The sequence below is a fragment of the Fistularia commersonii genome, chromosome 29, assembly GCF_037954325.1.
Source record: "Fistularia commersonii isolate RoL2024-O1a breed Wild chromosome 29, RoL_Fcom_v1.0, whole genome shotgun sequence".
NCBI lineage: Eukaryota > Metazoa > Chordata > Actinopteri > Syngnathiformes > Fistulariidae > Fistularia > Fistularia commersonii.
In genome coordinates this window covers 2700293-2721660 of record NC_141312.1, presented here as the reverse complement: position 1 = coordinate 2721660, position 21368 = coordinate 2700293, and the positions used below count along the sequence as shown (strand labels likewise).

General features: G+C 43.3%; 1 protein-coding gene across 7 annotated transcripts in view; it reads right to left on the bottom strand.

The window, feature by feature from the left end:
- LOC147216637 (neurexin-2-like) overlaps positions 1-21368 on the bottom strand; it is a 174582-nt gene that overhangs the window by 136468 nt on the left and 16746 nt on the right. For 6 of the 7 annotated variants that reach the window (XM_086177451.1, XM_086177458.1, XM_086177455.1 and 3 more), the window contains exon 2: positions 1206-2325. In XM_086177451.1, the coding sequence (XP_086033577.1) occupies positions 1206-1908 (703 nt within the window). In that variant the 5' untranslated portion in view covers positions 1909-2325. Of the gene's footprint in view, positions 1-1205; positions 4860-21368 lie in introns of those variants that run through there. The other variant, XM_086177452.1, reaches the window with a different exon arrangement.

Sequence of the window (21368 nt, the reverse complement as noted above, 5' to 3'; positions counted from 1 at the left end):
AGAAACAATCTAACAGTACGGCGCTCGTGCCTCACCACGCACAACTGGTCACGCAAGACTTTTCTTTTTATCTTAGCCGTCTATTTTTCCGAGTGGCGAACAGCCAGCCAAGGGGTCGGCAACCCGCGGCTCTATTATTTTTACACTGCGGCTACGAGTGGATTGGGAAAATAAATTATAAATATTTAATTGAAGTGTATTTCATTTGTGTTAATTCCTTTTTTTAACTTTTAGTTCTAAGATGGAAGATTATTGTGATCTTGAAATATTAGATAAAATTATATCTATTATTTTTCGTATTTCATTTGTGTTAATTCCTTTTTTTAACTTTTAGTTCTAAGATGGAAGATTATTGTGATCTTGAAATATTAGATAAAATAATATCTATTATTTTTCGTATTTCATTTGTGTTAATTCCTTTTTTTAACTTTTAGTTCTAAGATGGAAGATTATTGGGATCTTGAAATATTAGATAACATTATATTGATTATTTTTCGTATTTCATTTGTGTTAATTCCTTTTTTTTAACTTTTAAGTCTAAGATGGAAGATTATTGTGATCTTGAAATATTAGATAGAACGATATCGATTATTTTTCGCCGCTCAAAATAATGTCACGCTCGCAGAAGCCGGTATAAAGTCCCGATTTGCAAATGCTGTGCGCAGAAGTTCAGGAGCAGAAGTCCCATAAACCGGGTAAAATAAATATTTATGAAGATATTTTGCAAATATTTATTTTTTATTGTTTACTGACAGTGATTTTTTCGCGATTTATTTTTAAAATTCAGGTCAAGGCTCCGCTAAACGCTCTGAAAGCCCAAAATGAGTTCATTACATAAATAAAATTTTATTTTCTCCGTAATACTTTGTGAATTTTAGGAGCAACACACTACACACTTGTTTATACAAAGTGTAAAGGTAATAAAAAGCAATATATACAGTGGTGCCTTTATTTTAGACGTCAAAAAGTAATCGCGGCTCCCGGTGTTTTCTTTTCTGAGGAAACCGGGTCCAAGTGGCTCTTTGGGTGTTAAGGGTCGCCGACCCCTGAGCTCGACGAACGTCTTACGACCACCGCTTTGAGCGGAAACCAGGTATAAAAGGTTAAAGGCGACGGGATATTTCAGAGTTTGTCATCAAAGCGGTTAGAATTCCGCGACCGAAATCATCCAAAGTTGCAAAGAACGGGTAGATTCGATTTCTCACCTTCGTGGCAGTACCTTCCCTTGTAGCTGGTATTGATACAGTCGCACAGGACCTCTCCTTGGCTGACGGAGCACAAGCCTTTGTTGTTGCACGGCGAGTGCGACGCGCAAATGTACTCCAGGTCGCCGTGGACGGCCTGACCGTCCAGCAGCAACGGCAGCGCCTCCCCGAATTTCAAATTGGCTATGAGACCCTGGAACGGCGGCTCGTATTTAACGGTGCTGGACGTCAGGGCGGAGAGGCGCACGTCGGGCGAGATCCCCCCCACGTAGAGGTCGCTGGCGACGACCATCTCTTTTCTCTTGGACTTCACGCCCACGGATTTCTCCTCGTTATCCACCGCCAGCTTGGTCTCCCTGAAATTACGAGAGAGGAGGACTCTGTGCCAGCGCAGGTCGTCGATTCGCGTCTCGGTGTGCAGGGAGGCCGGTTCGGCGCAGTGGATGGTGAAGCGCAACTGGAGCCTCCCCTCGGCGATCAGGAGCTCCAGGAAGTCACAGTTCCCGCCGTCGTCCAAGTAGAGCACCAGGGCTTTGCTGACGTTGGTCTTCAGTATGAAGCTGAGCTCACCTGTCGCCTTGGCGTCCCACTGTCCGTAGCGCGTCCACTGGCCCGGGACGCCCTCGTATTCCAAAGCCATACCTGTCAACACCGACCGAGCTAAGAGCAGAAGCCAGAAAGCCTTTGCGTTACACCTGCCCATGATGGTTTTCTAGCCGAAGGTACTCGCTTCTCCTCGCCGCTCTGTCACACACACGAAAACCGACGCCGTCGCGAGGGGGGCGATATCTCCGAGCTTTAGCGCCGGCTTAGTCGCCGTGGAAAGTTTTCAGCGGTCGGACTTCTATTCCCGCCCTTGACTATCTATCCCGATCGTTTTTGCCATGGTTCCTGGGAAGACGCGTGAAAGAGCGAACGGCGGAGGCGCCTCGCAGGGACGCTTTGCATCTACTTTGCGAGAGGCGGCGAACGACACGAGCGATCCACGATACCGCGCGCTTCCTCGTCTTCACCGTCCGGTGTCTTGGCCGCCATCCAGCACCGTTTCAGTCAGTCCTCCACGGGTTAACCAGGCACCGAGCCTAGGCGCTGCCTCCCGCCTTCCGAGCATCACGACATCCTGAGACATAAAAGAAAAAGGCTGTGATGAATAGTTGCGGGCAATCATGTACAAAAACATCATTATACGTAATAAAGCGAATGATTTACAAAATCCTATAATTCATTAAAATGGCAGCATGGGAAATATGTACATGATATATAAAAGTTTAATTGTTCCGAGCGCTTCGCCGGTTCCTTTCCTCGCGGAGAACGGCGCTTTATTCATTTATTTATTTTCAATTTGCAGGTGATTTCGAGCCGAAGGTCGATTTCGATAAAGTCCAGCATCTGGCCGGGGACGCGACTCGTGAGCCGGGAGGCTCCGGAATCCCGCTGACCCGCCTTCTGTCCTCCCGCGGGAGCAGAAATTGAAGCTTTGGGCCAAACTGATTCTTTTTTTTTTTTTTTTTTTTCTTTTTTTTGGAAATCTGTGCTTATTTCCAAGAGGCCGGTGGAGAAAATGTGTTTCATAAGCAACACCCCCACAGATGTTTTGGTACGATCCATAGCCAACTTCCGCGGTGCTGAGCACCCGAAAGCCTGTGCACTCTCGGGCTAAGATGTTAGCTAAACAACACATGCAGGCCGGCGGCGAGGAGGGCGAGAGGGAGGGCCGCGCTGGGAAAACCAACAAGAAGGAAAGAACTGCGATAAACAAAAGAGGGTGTGCCTTCCAGACATGCACACACACACACACACACTCATGCGTCACCAGATTTTCATCTCATTCTTTCTTGTTAACATTCACCAAATGCACCAAAGTCACCCCGGAAAGACGGAGGGGATGCAAACACCTGGAGACAGGTATCGATTCATTGGGGTGTAATGGTTGCACGATGCATGCAAACGGTTAAAAATAACTGGTTTTGCAGTTTTTCACAGCTAAAAGAAAAAAAAAAAAAAAATGTATAATGGCGCCGTTGGTTCAGTGATTAAAGGTGTTTTTCGTAAAGCTGGCCGCGGTTTCATCCCTGGCAAGGAGAAAGATACAGTATGCGTTGCGGTCGCTGCCGGGTTTATTTGCTAAAGTTGCGAGACGGCTGTATCGCAACAGTCAAATCAAAGTTACGCCGGAAAATCTCCGAACGCGGCGGGTCAGACGGAAACCTCTCTGATAGAGGGGCTCACCGCGGGAATAGTTGCAACCTGGAAGGTCATGAAAACCGACAGCTTACGCACAGGATGAATTTCAATTTGCCGGGGTCGGTTACGGTGTGGAAAATAGCTCCGGTAGCCGGTCGCTGCGGAGCACGTGGCCAGATTTGGCTTCGTTTTTTATCTAAATACGGGTGTGGAGCCACCGGGGGAGCGTCGGTAAGAGCCCTGCAGCCCAACGGAGGTCAACGGAGACTCTGGATTCGTCCTGCGCTTTCTGCTTGTTTACGTGTTTCGCTTCATTGATTGACTTTTTGTATCAATACACAACAGAACAAGTGAGACATCTTTTTTTTTTCTTTATCGTATTTGGTGTGTAGTTCGACTGCGGAGGTCTTTTGTCCCCAGGGTTGTGCAGTCGGACTGGACTAGAACTTGGATTACTGCAAGTCAACTTATCAGGACACTTTTCTCACCTTCTTGGATTATTGTTATGATATATATGTATTATATATCTGCTAAGTGACTGGTTGTATGTATGCAGATACAGTCTCTGCATTGTGTATGATGTGTTTGCTGCTAGACACCTTGATTTCCTTCACGTTCAATGGAGTATCTCTACTCTTCAAGATGAATGAACTTGGCCAGGGGTGTCAAAGGTACGGCCCGCGGGCCGGTATCGGCCCGCCAGGAGGGCTGATCCGGCCCGTGGAAAAAATATATAAAAATAGCATTTTTACAGCCTCATCTGCAAGATTTCGTTCAAAAAAAGAAAAAAAGCAGACATGGAGTGTCGGGTTTTCCAAGAAAAATTTACCCCTTTTAATTTGTTCGTTGAGGTTAATAAGAAACCTGCATGCTTGGTGTGGATTCAGCAAGTTTACCATACAAATACAACAAAATGCACAGACAACTGAAAAGACAAAACATGTTGTTTGTCATGTATTCTTTAAACAGTTTATTACATATAAATAGTTTTAGAATTTACCTCTCCTTTACAAAAAAAAAAAAAAAAGTGTATGTAGCCCTTGGTCTGTGTATGTAGACCAAAATGAGTTAAGCACCCCTAAACAAGGGTCTAAGGTAGCAAGACCGGACATCGACCACAGTCGTCATTGCGCATCAGTAATATTAAATGTTTATCATATATGGCGCAAAGACTTGTATGCGGGTGTATTATTTTCACCAATGTGGTTGACCGGTGTTTGGCGAGGAATAAAATAAAAACGTTTCGCACGTAGAAATAGGGGTCGCCCGACACAGCAAAACACGTGATCACATGCTAATACTTGGGTAGAAGCTGTTACCCAGGTGGACCTCCAGAACCCACACCTGACTGCATGAGAAATCCCAAAAATGTGAGAAGGTGTCTGCTGCTGTTGGCGAAGTAACAATAATGAAAGCAACAATGGGACTCAGCGGCGCCACCCAGTGGCCAACATTAAAAAAAAAAAAAAAAACAACTCCTCCGGTAGAAAAAAAACAAAAAACGATGAAATGAACGTATGCGTTTATGGTTCTGAGACGGCAATTTGGTTGAGTGGTCACTTCTGACTACTAGTACTTTGGATATTCGGTGACTAAATTGCACTTTTTGTAAGTCGCTTTGGATAAAATCGTCTGCCAAATGACTGGGTATGTAATGTAAAGAAAAAAAAAAAAAAAGTACATTACTTCACATTTATTTTACATGTATTCTCCACTGAAGGAGCCTAAAAACATACGGATGTGACGCCTTTTTTTTTCTTTTTTACAAATATTGCATATCAATTTAGTCCGGTGATCCTGGAAGTGATATTTGGAGCTCTGTGCTTTTATTCCCTGCCCAGAAAGGGACTTGCTGATATTGCTGAAAAAGGGCCGAGGCTGCGTTCCCCACGCCGAAGGGTCACGGCCTCCCGAGTCTCCCGGATGTCTGGGAACCAGACGGTAATAAACTGTTTTCCTGTTGACAGCCGACACGTCCCAACAGGACAGATATCCTCCGTTGGTCCAACACGTTGTTTTAACCGCATAAATTGAAGCTTTCTGGACTCGACCGCGATCATTAAAACTCACCAGAAACCCGCGGAGCGGCAACATCTACCCACGGTAACACAGTGGCCGCGCATTAGCGGTACACTCCGTTTGTTTCAAAACAGAAGACAAACCGGAGTCCCGTTCTTTTCCGACCCCCGGAGAGAAGTGCCATTACATACAAACGGATGCTGGGTACGATTCCGAAGTACAATTCGGGTTTCAAATCAGTGGCTAACAATTTACCAGGCTGTATCCGGCGTAAATACGGACGGGCGCGGCGAACGGTTGCGATACGAAGATTACTTCCAGATCACTCGCACAAACCAGGCTGGGAATCAGTGTGCGAGAACGCGGCCGCAAAACAAACCTCTCCTCGTCTAGACGGTCGAAAATCTTTTAAAATATTCCCTTTCGAATATTTTCACATCTCTAACCATTTCATGTAAACTTAATTTAATTGTATAATCAACAACAGGTGTCTTGGGAAAATGGATGTAAAATAGAGAGTGCGTTTTTTTTTTTTTTTTTTCACACCCATCTGTTACCCATTTAATTTTCAGAAAGGAAATATTGAGTTGGTATATATATATATATATATAAATATAAATTTGTTTATCCTTGAAGGTCTTAATCTTATGGTGGCGGCAGAGTGAAAGCTGGAACGGCTCCATCAGCCCCGGGGACACGTAATACGTCTAAAATGAGCATTGTTTGTAGCATTGTGATTGATCGTTCTGGTCTCGATTCTTAAATTAATATTTCGGAGTCTTTTTAAAGTCCCTGAAATGAGAGCCGGTCCCGGCACGATTTCCTCTTGCGTGCGCGGCGTGAGCGGCCTCCCGTATTTGAATGCGTTACATCACGATTAATGATGACATCACAACTCTTACAATATCCTTCATCGCTCCCGCCGCTGTTGCAAGAATGCAAATACAATTAAGCTAAATACTCGTCAACGGGAAAATATTACAGAATCTCACGCGTCCTTTCCTTTTTCCCCACGCGGCGGAATTTCAATGGCGGTGACTCAGTGTCTGTCTGCTCCGAAGCAAATATCCTGCATTTTGCATTTTTACCCGTTACGCTCTCTTTATTTAATCAACACGGCATCATTATTTGAACACTTCCTGGACGGGTCTGTGCAGAACAAGCATGAAGAGAGAGTCGACCCGCCACCCTGGGGAAGGGCAGAGGGGCGGACAGAGATATCGCGCAGCTCTGCTCTGAGATACTAAGCCTCTGAGCTCCAGGGAGAAGGACTGATGTTCTGCCTAAATCCACGGATGACACCGACCAACAGGGTTCATTGTGTCAATGATGTTTCAGAGAATACAGAGGCGACCTTTCCCGCGCTCCTCTATACCGACCAAGAGGAGGTACGTTCGCCCTGACAGTAATGCGCTCTTACTACAGAGCATATGCAGATATTTTGCTGGAGGTTTGCTTTGTTTGCTTTTTTACCGCCGACGGGTTTAACGTGATTTCCCGAGCGGCTGCGGCGCTAACGCGCGCGCGTTTCTTACGCGCGTGCATATATTTCACGTCGCCGGGCCGAGGTTCACCAAACCGTAGCGCGTCGTATGCAAAAGAGCAAAACAAGCCGTTTCACAAAAACATCCAGAGAGGAATATCGCGAGGGATAACCATGGAAACTGAAAAGCAAACAATAAACTCCAGATATTAGCGTTTCTCCAGGGTTTGTTCAATAATTGTTGACAGCGGGGGTGGGAAGAGTTGATCTGGATGCATGAGTGAATCGGTGCGAGGCCGCGAGCGATCGCGAATAAATTGATGCAGCCACTTAGCGTTCGCTCTCCACGCGCCCGCCCTGAACCCGGGGTCTCGGGGGGGGCGAGAGGCGGGCCGAACCCCGGATCGGTCGCCCGGTCGATCGCGGCGCCGCGATACGATTCGATGTCGCGTGTTTACATTTTTCAAAATGTCTCTCCCCCGGTGCCATTAGTCATTTCCGTGGAGAATCGCGCCGTTGCGTTTTGTTTATCTGTACCATAGAACTGTTACTGGGGATATTCGATACATCGTTTACGCTTCGGACTCCGACCTCGCTCACAATACATATATAGATGTACAAACCTGCACATATATAAACGTACAAATATGTGTACATAAATATATGCACAGATATATATACATACACACACACGGGTATTATATGCATATATGTCTGTGTGTAAAATTATAAATGTGTATGAATATATGTATCTATATATGTATATATATCTTTATATACATATAAATACACAGTGATATACGTGTGTTGGTGTACATATATGTGTGTGTGTATGCATATATATATATATATGTATATATATATATCTATCTATTCACATATATACACACTCTTACATACATTTATATATATAAACATACATATTACACAGATATACATATATGTGTGTGTGTGTTGTCATATATGTGTGTGTGTGTGTATATATTTTTTTTTTCCACCCATCTGTTACCCATTTAATTTTCAGAAAGGAAATATTGAATTGATTGAGTTACATATATAAATATATGTACCTCCATGGGTTCATACATTTGATTTCCATTGACAATATTTGTGTGATTTTGTTATCAACTCATTCAACTATGGAAAGAATAAAGTATTTCATAAAAATATTTCATTCAGTCACATCTAGGATGTGTTATTTTACTGTTCCTTTTATTTGATATTTATATATATATATATAGATACAGGACTGTCTCAGAAAATTAGAATATAGTGATAAAGTTCTTTATCTTCTGTAATGCAATTAAAAAAACAAAAATGACTTTTTAATGATATTCTAATATTTTGAGATAGGATTTTTTTTTTCTTAAGATGTAAGCCATCATCAGCAATATTAAAATAATAAAAGGTTTGCAATATTTCAGTTGATTTGTAATGAATCCAGAATGTATGACATTTTTGTGATTGCATTACAGAAGATAAAGAACTTGATCACAATATTCTAATTTTCTGAGACATATATATATATATATATATATATATATATGGGCCTGCATGCTCCTTTTGCAGAATCTAACATTGCATTAATACCAAATTGATATCATGGATCTTTATTTTCTTTTCACTCATCAATCATCTTATTAGAGGGCCAGTCGAGGTTGAAAACACATCATTCTCTCAAGGAATCCTACGAAAGAATTTTCACAATAGGCCCGTTGGAGCTGATGTGGTGGAGGAGGAGGAGGAGGAGGGGACAGTCAGTAATCACTTCCAATACCAGAGGAATAAGTCTGTCACGGTCTGTGCACGGAGTAAAAGTTGGACTGCATGTAATGACCTCCACTTCCCATCTGCAATCTTTTCCCCCCTCAACCTCGGAGCTTATACTCTGAGTGAGGATCAAATCAAAGCAGCGCACATTTATTTTTGTATATTTACTTTCCTGGAGGAGGTGCAAATATATGATGACAGGGATTTTTTTTTTTTTTTTTTTATTTTAGGTTGGAGGGGGTGGCTTTAGATTCCCCGTGACAGCGCGAGGAGTCCCGCGGTATGCAAATGCTCGCTGACAGGTGAGCCACAACTCTGCGGAAACTCAAAAGCTACTCTGAACTACATAAGCCGTTAGACTTCATGGCTGCAGGAGTCTTTACGGTGAGCCTTCACAGAGATGGAGGCAACCCCGCTTCGTTAAATTTACGCATACTTTTATCATCCCTTTAACATAGAGAGAAAATAAAGTCACCGCGTTGCTTCTCGTCATATTTTCATTTTCAAAATAAACATTTCTCCTTCTAGTCAATCGGTGCGTAATCTGCTCAAAAAAGCGCCGTCGACGGGTCGAGCCGAGGCGGGAGGGGAAAACCGTCGTATTTGGAAATACGGTGCGTTTTTTTTTATTACCAATTTACCGAATTCATTCTCGTTCCCTTTGTGGTTCACTGAGCCTTTGTCTGGAATTAAGTGCATTTTAGATAAAAAATAAAAAATAAATCTTTCGCAGCGCTATCTTGAGCACGGATGATTTTTTTTTTTTTTTTTTTTTAATTTTATTTATTTTTTTTTTTGACTCGCCTTGGCTTCAGACCGGGTCGACGCTGGTCTAAATTGCAAAGACCATGACCAAATCTGAACTGTTATTTCAGGGAGGAGAGGTGTGTGAAGGCACACACACACACACACACACACACACACACACAAATACAAACACAGGCCTGTCTGCAGTTATCAACACATACCAAATGTTGTATTTAAGAAAAATTACATTAATAACAATAAGGATGTCACAGTGGTTTAGCTGTTTTGATTGATCATTTACTGAACAGCGAGGAGCCAGTTGGAGGCGGGGATGTAGAATTATAAGGTAATCTGAATATTTTATAATTTCCCTTTATTGACAATGCAGTGTTTGAACAATGATTGTGTCTTTTTTGTTTTATTTATTTATTTTATAAGGCTGAAAGAGACGTGACTCCCTTTCGTTATCATCGACAATTTGTTTACTCTAAAAAGCATTGACGGGTGTGTGTTTTGTCGCGCTGGCATTGAGGCGTCGTTAATGAGAACACGCCCGTCGCCGTTTTGTCCAAACGCCCCGGATGAAGGCCGCGATACGGCGTCTCCGAAGAGCGATTCGGCCACGCCTCGACTTAATGGGTTGTCTGTGTGTTTTGGACGCCGCCGTTCGGATCATTAAAATCGACCCGGGAGACTCATTTGTTTTAAATAATGAGCTAAAAAGCCAAAACTGCCTTAACACACACGATTTCTATTCTATTTCCGTTTCAGGAGTTACGAGAGGCGGTTTTGCTAAAAACGGAAGAAATAGGAGATGATAATAATAGCTAGATGCGCGCAAACGTGAGAAACACGCTCCATCAGAGAGCCAACATTTGTATCCACACTTTGGTTTCAAATTTTAAATAATACCGACTTGAGAAATATCTATTATACATTCGTCCACGTCTGTTCCGCATCCGCCATTCACGGCTCTTTGTGCAATTTTAATTCGGAGACGGGCGCGCCGGGTATCGCGGACGAATGTAAAAGCATTCTATGTTAAACCCGAAATGAAATTACCAGACTCGATCACAAACGGAAACAATGAGTACAATAACGATACATACTTTTAATGACTCCGGTTTAAATATTAAATCTGATGGAGCTCGATTATGGAACAAAGTCTGACTTGACCCACATTCGCGGTGAAAACCCCCTTCATGGAAATTTTGAATTACGGGGATGTAATATGTAACCGCTGCTGTCTCCAGATAAAGAAATTTTGTTTAATTGAATTTTCTCTTCGGTTTAATCGTCTGCCGCCTGTGAGTTCGTCAAGAGCCGAACTGATGAGAAACAAAAAATGCCGTACTTTGTTTGCCGCGCCGTAATAAATAATTTACGCATCTGTCTGGTGGCAGCTTTTAGTCACTGCAGAGTGCAGCCGCCGGCTGATGCGCCTCCGTTTTCGCCGTCCCGTTAATAAAGACGGAATTTCCCAGCAATCCTTATTTTTGTTTTGTTTCTTTTTTGTTGTTTGTTTGTTTAACAGCTGTATCGCGGAGAGAGCTGTAAAAAAATATACAGACGGAAATAAATCCCCCCCCCTCCTCCGGCCCCGCCGAAAAAAAAAAAAAAAGGAATAAAACATCGATCGCGGCGGCCGTCTGTGCCGTGCAGACCTCGGGAGAAGCTGCGCCCGGCAGAGGTGGATGCAAGTTGTTCTTTCTCACCCGGAGGTCAAGTCATTCCAGGAGTTAGCCTGCGCCGACCAGTAGAAAATACAAATACAGTGACAGTGAGATTGTTTTTCCCTTTTAAAGAAATAATGGAACAAATAAAAAGATATGTTTTTTGTTTTTTTTTTCTCTCTCCATGCATCCGAGACCACAGAGGACAGAGGAATACTCGCCCGGCTCTTCTCCGTACCGACGTCGCCGTCGGAAAATTCAGCGAAGGAGAGCGAATTGTCACATTTATCCGAATTTGTGTTTAGCGGAGCTGCTGAGATGAGATCCAAACCTGCGTCAGACTGACGTGGTGGAGAGCCAACTCGGCATGCAGTTACTGCAACAGCACGATGACACTCCAATAGTAACCGATTACAGTATTAATGTATAGTATATTTATACCACGATGGTATTAATAGTGCCCTTTTCACTATTCTGTACAAAAAAAACTCCAAGTACTCCATCATGACATCAAATGTATCCCATACTTTAAATGTAACTGTACATTTTACTGCTAATGTGCGCAGTATTATTATTATTATCATTATTATTATTATTATCATTATTATTATTGTGATTATTATGATTATTATATCATTATTATTATTGTGATTTATATTATTATTAATATTATAATTATTATTGTGATTATTATTATATATTATTATTGTGATTATTATTATTATTATCATTATTGTGATTATCTTTATTATGATTATGATTATTAATAGTGTCATTTTTTGTTGTGATTATTATATATTATAATTTTCATTATTATTATATACTATTATTTTCATTCCTATTTCCATCATTATTATTATTATTGTTATTGTTATTATCATGATTATCATTATTGTGATGATTATTATTTTGTTGACAATAAAGCTGACTTTTATTCTGATCCTACAGGACGAGCCATGAGGTCGCTTTTTAAAAGCAATATTCACGAAAGCAAATGACACACAGACTCGGTGACGGAACCACCGACCTCCTGCCGTTCACAAACAGCGATCAATTTACTTGCACGCGCCGCTTTTTCACGCACGTCAACCAACGACCACCAACCCTCCCATAGCAGGGACGCCTCCCACGTCCAAAAAGTGCTCGCCGGAGCAATAAACAACGAAGGCATAAACAACGTCTCGAAAAAAAAAAAAAAAAAAAAAAATCCTTTTACTGTGTCCTCTCGCTCGGAATAAACAAAAGAAACATCCTTTTCCTCGGCGTTTCCACGAGGATGCGGCGCTCTCTCGCCCAAGAGTGCTTTTGTTGACTGTATCCCCCAGAGGGGTGTGAATTTTCTGGGTGGGTGGAAAATGCCAGCAGGGAAGGCGTTAATCATATCGGGCTTCCCCCAGCAGACCGGATGAATAAGACGAAAATTACGATCGGTTCATCATCGTGGCGGTGGTGGTTCTACGCGCAATGAGGCATGTTTATCTACGCACGCTGCATCGACGTAAAAAAATACCCAGCACATCTTTTGTATGAAACATATAGACGTCTTCCCGGGATCCTGCAACGCTCTCCCCCTTTGTGTTTCCTGATTGTCAGCTCGAGCCTTCCAGGCGACCAGCAGGGGTTTGCATGCGGTTCCTTAATATTTCGCCGGTTACAGGATAGAAGAAGCGGGAATACAACCTGCTAAGATATAAAAACATGCGACTCGAAAAAAATCGCTGATGGAGTTTAACGCTATTTCGCAAAGAGGGGGGGGGGGGGGTCGGGATGAGGAGTTCTAACGCGTGGCGTTTGCAGCGCTGAATGTAGATAAAAATAGCGATGCAAATATAAGCCGGGCGAAAGACAGCAGGGGGTTGTCACTCAGGTCCTGATAGCGCCTGGGGACCTGCAGCCCAGCTACAAGGACAGCACCCGCCCTCCACCCTGCAGCAAACGGGACGCGCTCGCAGAAGGCTGCTCAGCTGCGCGGGATCGCTCTAACAAGCTGCTACCTCGGCGCGGCCCAGCTGAAGCTCCTTACGCTGTTTACCGGCCGCTTAGAAAAGCGGCCCCGTTGAACCGCCGTCGACGGCTTTCAGGTCGGAATAAATCACGTCCGCGTTCTCCAACCCCGGCGACTGCGCCGCGAATCAAAACAGGAGGACGAAAGCGCTCGCTTTGAGTTAATTCGGTTGGCTTGTCTTCACACGCATTTCGGCGAATACTGAACAGGCGAGCGGGGATGAAATCACGTTTGTTTGTTTTTTCTGGCAGCTTCGGCCGAACGTGATGAAATAAACGAGTGTTTATTGTTCCCCGATTTCCTTTGACGGACGCTTTTCTGTACGGTACCGCGACACGGCGATGCTAACCGAGGCGCTAACCGGCAGCGCCTCGCTCAAGGACACTGACACGCAGACGGGAGGGGGCGGGGAATCGAACCGCCGACCTCCCGATTGACAGAACGCGCCCCAAAAAATGGAGCCGAAGAGAATCCGTCTTTTCTTTGTGCTTGAATAACAAATTGAATGGTTGTTGGTCTCCATATGAAGTGTGAACGAATGAATGGTTGCAGCTCTGGAGGAGTGAATGAATGCATGTCTCTACATGACGTTTGAATGAGAGGGTGAATTGTTGCATATCTGGAAATGATGTGAATGAATGAGTGAATGCTTGCACGTCTAGATGATATGCGAATGAGTGAGTGACGCATCTGTCTATATGATGTTTGAATGAGAGGGTGAATTGTTGAAAAATGACCAAAAAAAGCAAACGGTTGCTTCTCTCTCTATGACGTTTGAACGAGAGGGTGAATTGTTGCCTATCTTGAAATGATGCAAATGAATGAGTGAATGCTTGCTTGGTTCTCTGAGGTGTGAACGAGTGAGTGAATGGTTGTATGTGTAGATGATATGTGAATGAGTGAGTGATGTATGTGTCTATATGATGTTTGAATGAGAGGGTGAATTGTTGTTGAAAAGTTACCAAAAAAAAAGCCAATGGTAGCTTCTCTCTATATGATGCTTAAATGAGAGGGTGAATTGTTGTTGAAAAATGACCTAAAAAAGCAAACGCTTGCTTCTCTAGGTGATGTTTGAATGAGAGGGTGAATTGTATTTGTATTGTCCAGGACTACAGATGGAAATTAGCCATGAGCTATAATTTGGTACAAACATCTCTGCATCTGTGCTTAATGTATTTGTACACTGTCCTAATAAACTTCTAAACAAACAAACAAACAAACAAATTGTTGTTGAAAAATGGCCAAAAAAAGCAAACGGTTGCTTTACTCTCTATATGATGTTTGAATGAGAGGGTGAATTGTTGTTGATAAATGGCCAAAAAAAGTGAACGGTTGCTTCTCTCTCTATATGATGCTTGAATGAGAGGGTGAATTGTCGCATGTCTGGTGAATGAAGGAGTGAACGCTTGTTTGTTTTTAAATGAGGTGCGGATGAGTGAGTGAACGGCAGCATGGATGACGTTGGAATGAGAGTGAATGTGAATGAGTGAGTGTATCAAGTACAGTCTGGAGCTACAGAGAGTGTCGGGAGGAAGTAAAGAAACAGGGATGAGATAGAAGACTATCAGCAAGAATGAAAGAAGAGATGGACAAGACAGGAGGCAGAGCTGGAGGTCGCAGAGATGAAGATACTGAGGTTTTCTTTGGGAGCGACCAGGACGGATCCACGTGTTTTAGGAGTGAATATATCGGTAGACGGATGCTGGAGTTTGACGTCTAGAGGAAGATTTATGGACGTAGTGAGAGAGGATATGAATAAGTTGGTGTGAGAGAGGAGGATCTCGGGAACAGGGTTAGATGGAGAAGGTGGATTCGCTGTGGCGACCCCTGAAGGGGAAAAGGAAATGAGTTTGTACGTCTACTGGTGTGTGAACGAATGAGTGAATGTTTGCACGTGTCTCCACGTGCACCCGCTCGAGGATGACCTCCGCCTCTCGACCAATGACAGCGCCCCGGATGCACCGGACGGATAATCAATGAATGAACACGTGAATGATATTCTTGCTAGCTTCTAACATTACCAGTCCAGTACTTTTTAAATGCATGAGCAAAAGAAATAACACACACACACACACACACACACACACACACAAATGTCCCAACCAGACCAAAGAAGGCCCGGATCTGATGGAGGACGATGACGGCGTCCATCCCCGAAATCTGTTCTCAACGTTCTCCTCCCTGGAAACAACGCCGCCCGTTATTTATCATTTTCCCGTTAATGTAAAACCTCTCATCTTTTCCCGGCAAGTGATGGCGAAGCAGGTGGCGGGAAATCGCGTTCGATTTCGCGAAAACGAGTAAATAAATTAAACGTCACGTCATAATATAGGACGGCAGAGCGGAGCGTGAGAGGCGACGAGAACGGAGCCATCATGTGTTAATACCGGGTTAAACTGTTACGAACGGCTGGGATTTTTTAAGCATTTATTGACCGAACGCGGGACAAAATCATTGCCCCCATAAAAGGAGTCGTCGGCGATTCCCCACGTCGGCTACATCGCGGCCGGCGTCTCCGAGGCACTGAGTCACCGGAGGAAAACATGGGCGCAGCCGCGGCCTCTCAAGATAAATTACAGGATAATATTTTCACGACGGGGAGACGGATTCTGATGCTTTGTCACACAGCCTTGCTGTCTGGTTCCTCCGCATTAGCCCAGAAGTCTTTACAAATATTATAACAGAACGTCTGATTTGTTGCTGTATTACTTTTGATGTATTTCAGCCGGATCTCTTGAGCTGGAGGACATCGCTATTATCTGCGGTCTGCAAGTGCTCGCATGAGAAAAAAAAAAAAAAAAAACATATTTCTTCAAAGTAAGACGTTCAAGGTTTTTTAGAAAAATAAAACGCATATCCGCGAATGTAAACCGCTCTGTTTTTTTTTTTTTAATTATCGGCGGCGGGATTCCTCAGATAGGGGATATAAACCCCCCCCCAAACACTCCTGTGTCACCTTGCTTCTGTTTGCCGCATGTTGTTATTCACCTTGTAAACACCTGACATGCCAGACATGCCGGTTATTCGGCTGAAGCCGTAATCAGAACACTGATTTTTTATTTTTTTTCCTCCTTCCACGCTCCATCCGCTGGGAATTGCAGTTCCAATGCAAGTAAGGAGATTCATATTTTACCGGAAAGGCCCACAGTATCCGCCCCTGCCTCCCACTCCGAATGTATGTCATGTTGCAAACAACGCACTCTCTCCTCTCCGGCTTTATGAATCTTACATTTATTCCTTCTGCGTTTCCTTCCGTCCACATTCTTTTTTTGGAGACGGCGTCATAGAAATAACTCAATCTTTTATGATCGGACATGCACTCGTCTATAGCGGCCGGGGTGGGACTTGAAACTTTAATTACTCGTGGATGTCATTTATTTATTTTGCCGGGAATGTGTCCCATGTGGCGGACGGGGGGGGGGGAGGAGGAGGCGAGGGAGCCGGCTGTGAATCCTCATCATTCCTCGTCATTAACGTTACTGAAATTGCAATATAGCCAAAGGCAATATCTGAAATCGCAGGAGGTGCAATCTATTAATTAAAGCAAAAATGTGTCACGATATAGCTGTTAAATTACCGTTCCGCTGAAATGCAATATCTGTCATTATCTATCAAGTGTGTTTTTTTTTTTATTTTTTTTTATTATTATTATTTTGAATTATCGCCGAGCTGAAAAAAAAAAAAAGTGTTTTTTTTTTTTTTTTTTTTTTTATATTATTATTATTTTGAATTATCGCCGAGCTAAAAAAAAAAAAAAAATTGTGTTTTTTTTTTTTTGTTTTGTTTTTTTTCGGACAGAGGTACGGCGCCGGCACTCAAGGTCCGACGGACCGAACGTGAGAGATGATTTTTCATTCAGCCGGCAGATTAAGAGATATAATCACCTCGTCAACATCTGCGTGATCACCGCCGCCGTCGGCCTCGCAGTTTTCATCGTCAGCAGAGCCGTTATTATCCTCTGCTTCATCATCCACTTGATCTTCTCCTTGATGGTTCACTCATATCTCTGCATCAGCTGTTAGTTTGGTGATTTAGATGTTGCATAATTTATAGAACGGGCTCGGAAAGTGGGATGGCGCCTCCCGGGAGGAGACTCCAGACGCTTTCAGGGGGGAGGCTCGACGAACGGCAGGGAAGGAATATTTCTCAGGTTATCAAAAAAAAAAGGATGCACGGAAACGGTCTCGGGACATTTTGGGACGATCCGGATGTGACGGGTTTGAGTTCCCCCCGCTTGGGAAAAAAAAAAAAAAAACAGGGAAAAGAAGAAAAGTTTGTTTTTTCTTGCAGTTACAGCAAATATTATTAGAGCTGGCAGAGCGGGCGTTGAGTTTATGGCTGCTGTCATTATTCGGACAATACATCAAATCAAATGGGAAACAAAGCGGGGCGTCCCGACGCGGCGTCTCAAAAACCAGATTTGATTTCATCTGAAATGGCGAAGTGCTTCCTGCGGTTGTGTTGGATCCCGGTGAAGGGAGAGGGTTCGCAATAAGACCGGATTCTTTAACAAGGCTTTCTCCTTTTGTAAGCGAGTGTGTTTGCAGGCTTCACCCCTGCCCGGACTCGCCGCGCCAGCTGGGAAAAAAAAGCGGAGATCCGGCCAACTAGACCCAACAAAGCAGGGCGCGAAGACTGTATAAATGCCCGCGATTTCGGTTAAAGTTATTAACTTGTAGAAGCCACTCATGAATTTTAATGCTCGTATCCAAGCCGCAATCTAATACCGGCTTTGTAGCTGATTTTATGGGTATTTCCGGACAGAAACTATGCGCAACGCCGACCCTCGTTTCTATGGTATCAAATAAAAATAATGAGGATCCCACAGGTATGTAGGGGGAACTAAACAAGCAAACTATAGACGGTGAGGAGCCGCCGTGTTCCAGGCTCTGTCTGAGGTGAAACCCGACGTCTGTGAATCTGCGAGACTTTTATATCTGCGACAAACAATCCCAAACGCGATTAACCCTCCCGATCGAGCCGATTTGCGTTTTAAAAACCTCCGGAAGACGCAACTGCGCTTCCTCAAACGATCAAATAAACCTCGACGCCGAACGCAACAAACAGATCAATTAATCAACGAATAATTGCTGCAACCCTTTTTTTTTTTTAAAAAAATAGCCGCATAATGGGGACTTTAATATCTACAGCATCAAAGTTGTTGTTTGAAATGATGCACCCGGATGTGAATTATTCAACAAATAGTCGTCTTGCGACCGCGAGGCTTTTCGCCGCACCTGTAGATCGGCCACGTGATCGGTTTAAACGGATACGATAAAATGCTTGTCCGTCGCTGCTTCTGCAGCAGAATCATTTGAAGCGACTCTCCTCTCGCCGGAACAGCATGTTGGTCAAGCGGGGCGTATGTGTTAACAGAACAGTAGCTTCTACTCTCTAAGTGGCACGGGGTAACAGCTGACATTTTCACAAACCAGTAAGCCAGGTAATTAGGTAGCTAAACTACACAACAGTAGCTATAAGCATAAACATCGCAGCGTGCACAGCACCTCATTAAGTAAAACCAAATGTAATGAAGGTGAAGAGAAAGGATAAAATGCATGCACATCTGCTCGCTGCATTGTTACGATTGTCTGAGTAATGCAAATTGCGCCGGAGTCGCCGCGGCTAAAGCGTGATTTACAAGACGAGACAGCAGGCATCGCCGCGCTCGCACATTAGCATGCTACAAAAAGAACCTACTGTAATCACTGTCTCCATCCAATCCGGCAGGATCACAGCTTCACCCTTATCGCACTCAGGGGTGGAGTCGGGATTGTAGGTATTAGGGGCTCAGCAGGGGCAGAATGTCTGCCAGACCTCATTAGAAGGAGCTTGCCCCGGCATATCCGCCGTCATTCCTTGGCGCATGATTTTGTAGCGATAAAGCAAAAAAAAAAAAAAAAAAAAAAAAGCGTGCATACCGACGGCTCATCGCTGAATCCACGCTTTAGATTTCCCACCGAACGAAACAAAACAGAGTCGAGAAATAATGAAATAGAAGAAATCAAAATCCGTCTCCCGCCGCTAAGCAGAATGGAAGCGATCTTTACGCGATTCAATACGCTGACGATGTAGTGATATCGCTCGCCGCGTCTTCTTTACGAAAGCACGACTTTTAAGGATGAAACAGCTGATGTAACCCAAACGGACACCGGCGCAAAATGTTGACACAGTCGTGGAGGACATCGTGTCATTTTGATACGGAGAAGTGTCGATCAGGTCAAGTTGAGGGTGACAAAAAAGCAGGAAGAGATACGATCATGTTTACGACGGAGGAGAGCATCAGAAATGGACAAAGAAACCCGTATGAAGCCGGGGGAAATCGCACACCGAAACTACGAATGAATATTTGGGGTCCTTTATTTCCTTAAATTAAAAAAAATAAAACACTTACAACGATTTAGATACAAGATATTTAAAAACTACTACGTAAGGGAACAAGGAAACCAAAAAAAAAACAAGGAACATAACACTTGGCGAGTCGACATGTAGGTTTGGTGGCATCCAGACAGTATTTTATCCTATCCTATCCAAATTAAACTAACGGAAAGTGGCTTTTTAAAATAAAAGCATTCATATTTTATCAATAAGTCCCCTTACAGCACACGTGTCAAACTCAAGGCCCGCGGGCCAAAGGTGGCCCGCCTTGTGATTTTCTGTGGCCCGCGAGAACATCTTAAAAGGTCTGATCGTCTTATAACAAAGAAGTCAAACACGTGCATTGACCAGAAGCTACATTTGCCACCATTCATGCCGATCCCGTTACCCGCCAAGTGACGGCACCACGCCATTAGATCGCAGTGTATCTACATCAATGTGATTTTCAACAAGTAAAAGTGAGACATACAAATGATCCCTAAATGTCCAGGAAAAGAAAAGTTGCTGCAGATGGAAAACTGTTTCAAGAAAGACGGGAAGGTCGATACATGCTTGTGTTTCAAGGAGAAAAAAGCGGTATGTCATTTGTGTTACAAGGCAGCGTCCGTTTTACAAACAGTCCGATCTGATACCAAACATGGAGCTAAGTATGCTAAAGTTAGCCTTCTGGAAAAACAACAAATTGCCCGAGGATTAAAAGCCAAAATACGACGGCGGAAGAACGTGTTCACAGAAGGCGCATTCAAAAACACTGCGGCAGTGGAAGCTAACTTTAGAGCTGAGCAACTCGTAAAAAAAAATGTTTACTTCTATGCAAATGCATTTGTAACATTTTGGATTTAAATGAGTAATAAATTCGGAGTTATTTAACATTAAGGAGTAGTGACATTTAATTCACATTATATTTGGTTACGTTTAGTTACATTGACAGTTTACCCTCAAGGGGCTCTTGGAAATTAACTTCCGCGAAAAGTGAATTTCCGCAAAGTCGAAATGGAGTAGTGATCATTTTTAAGGTATTTACAGATATTTTGACCCTCAACAAACCTCACTAAACCCTTTACGAACCTCCCGCAAACGGTTATCAACCCACCATCGACTGGATTAGGAGGCATCGTAGAGCGTGGGGTATCGCAAAAGAAAATGAAGACACTTTCACAAACTAAATAGCACAAAGCATTCACACTTACGGGAACGGACCAGGACATCGTATGCCGAGCACAACCTACAAGGAGATCGACTGCTTCTCCATGAATCAATCAACATGAGGAACGGAACAACATGCTCAATCAGCCAATAGCACGCCAAGCACGGATCTACTTTGGAGCGAGAGTTCGCACCGCTGGGTATCTTCGTTCACCAAAGGCGATCTCAATTTTTTATATATCTTTTTAATTAAATTTTTTATTTTTTTTTGTTTTTATAAAATGAATTTTAGTTTAATTTTACTATATTTTTTACTGTTTTTTTTTTCTTCTTAGGCTATTTCATCACAAAAAAAAAAAAAATCAAATACTCCAAAAAAACAAAAAACAAAAAAAAAAAAAAAAAAAAAAAAAAAAAAACCAAAAAAACACTAATGAACGATAAATCGCGAGAACAGAATTGCAAAAAAAAATCTGTGAAGTAACGAGAGTCCACTGTGTGCTGTTACTGTTACACGTGGCCCTTCGAGGCAAACCATTATGCTGATGTGGCCCTCGGTGAAAATGAGTTTGACACCCCTGCCTTACGGGATTATTAAATTGTCTCACCATATTCGTCCGTGGCAAGGCTTGTCTGAACTTCCTGACTTTTCACTGTTACTCTCACTCTTAGCATAACATCACAACATCGCTAGCATGGCCCCTGCTGTCAAACATGAAAAACTGCAGCAAGAAGGTGCGACAAACAGGGATTCTAAG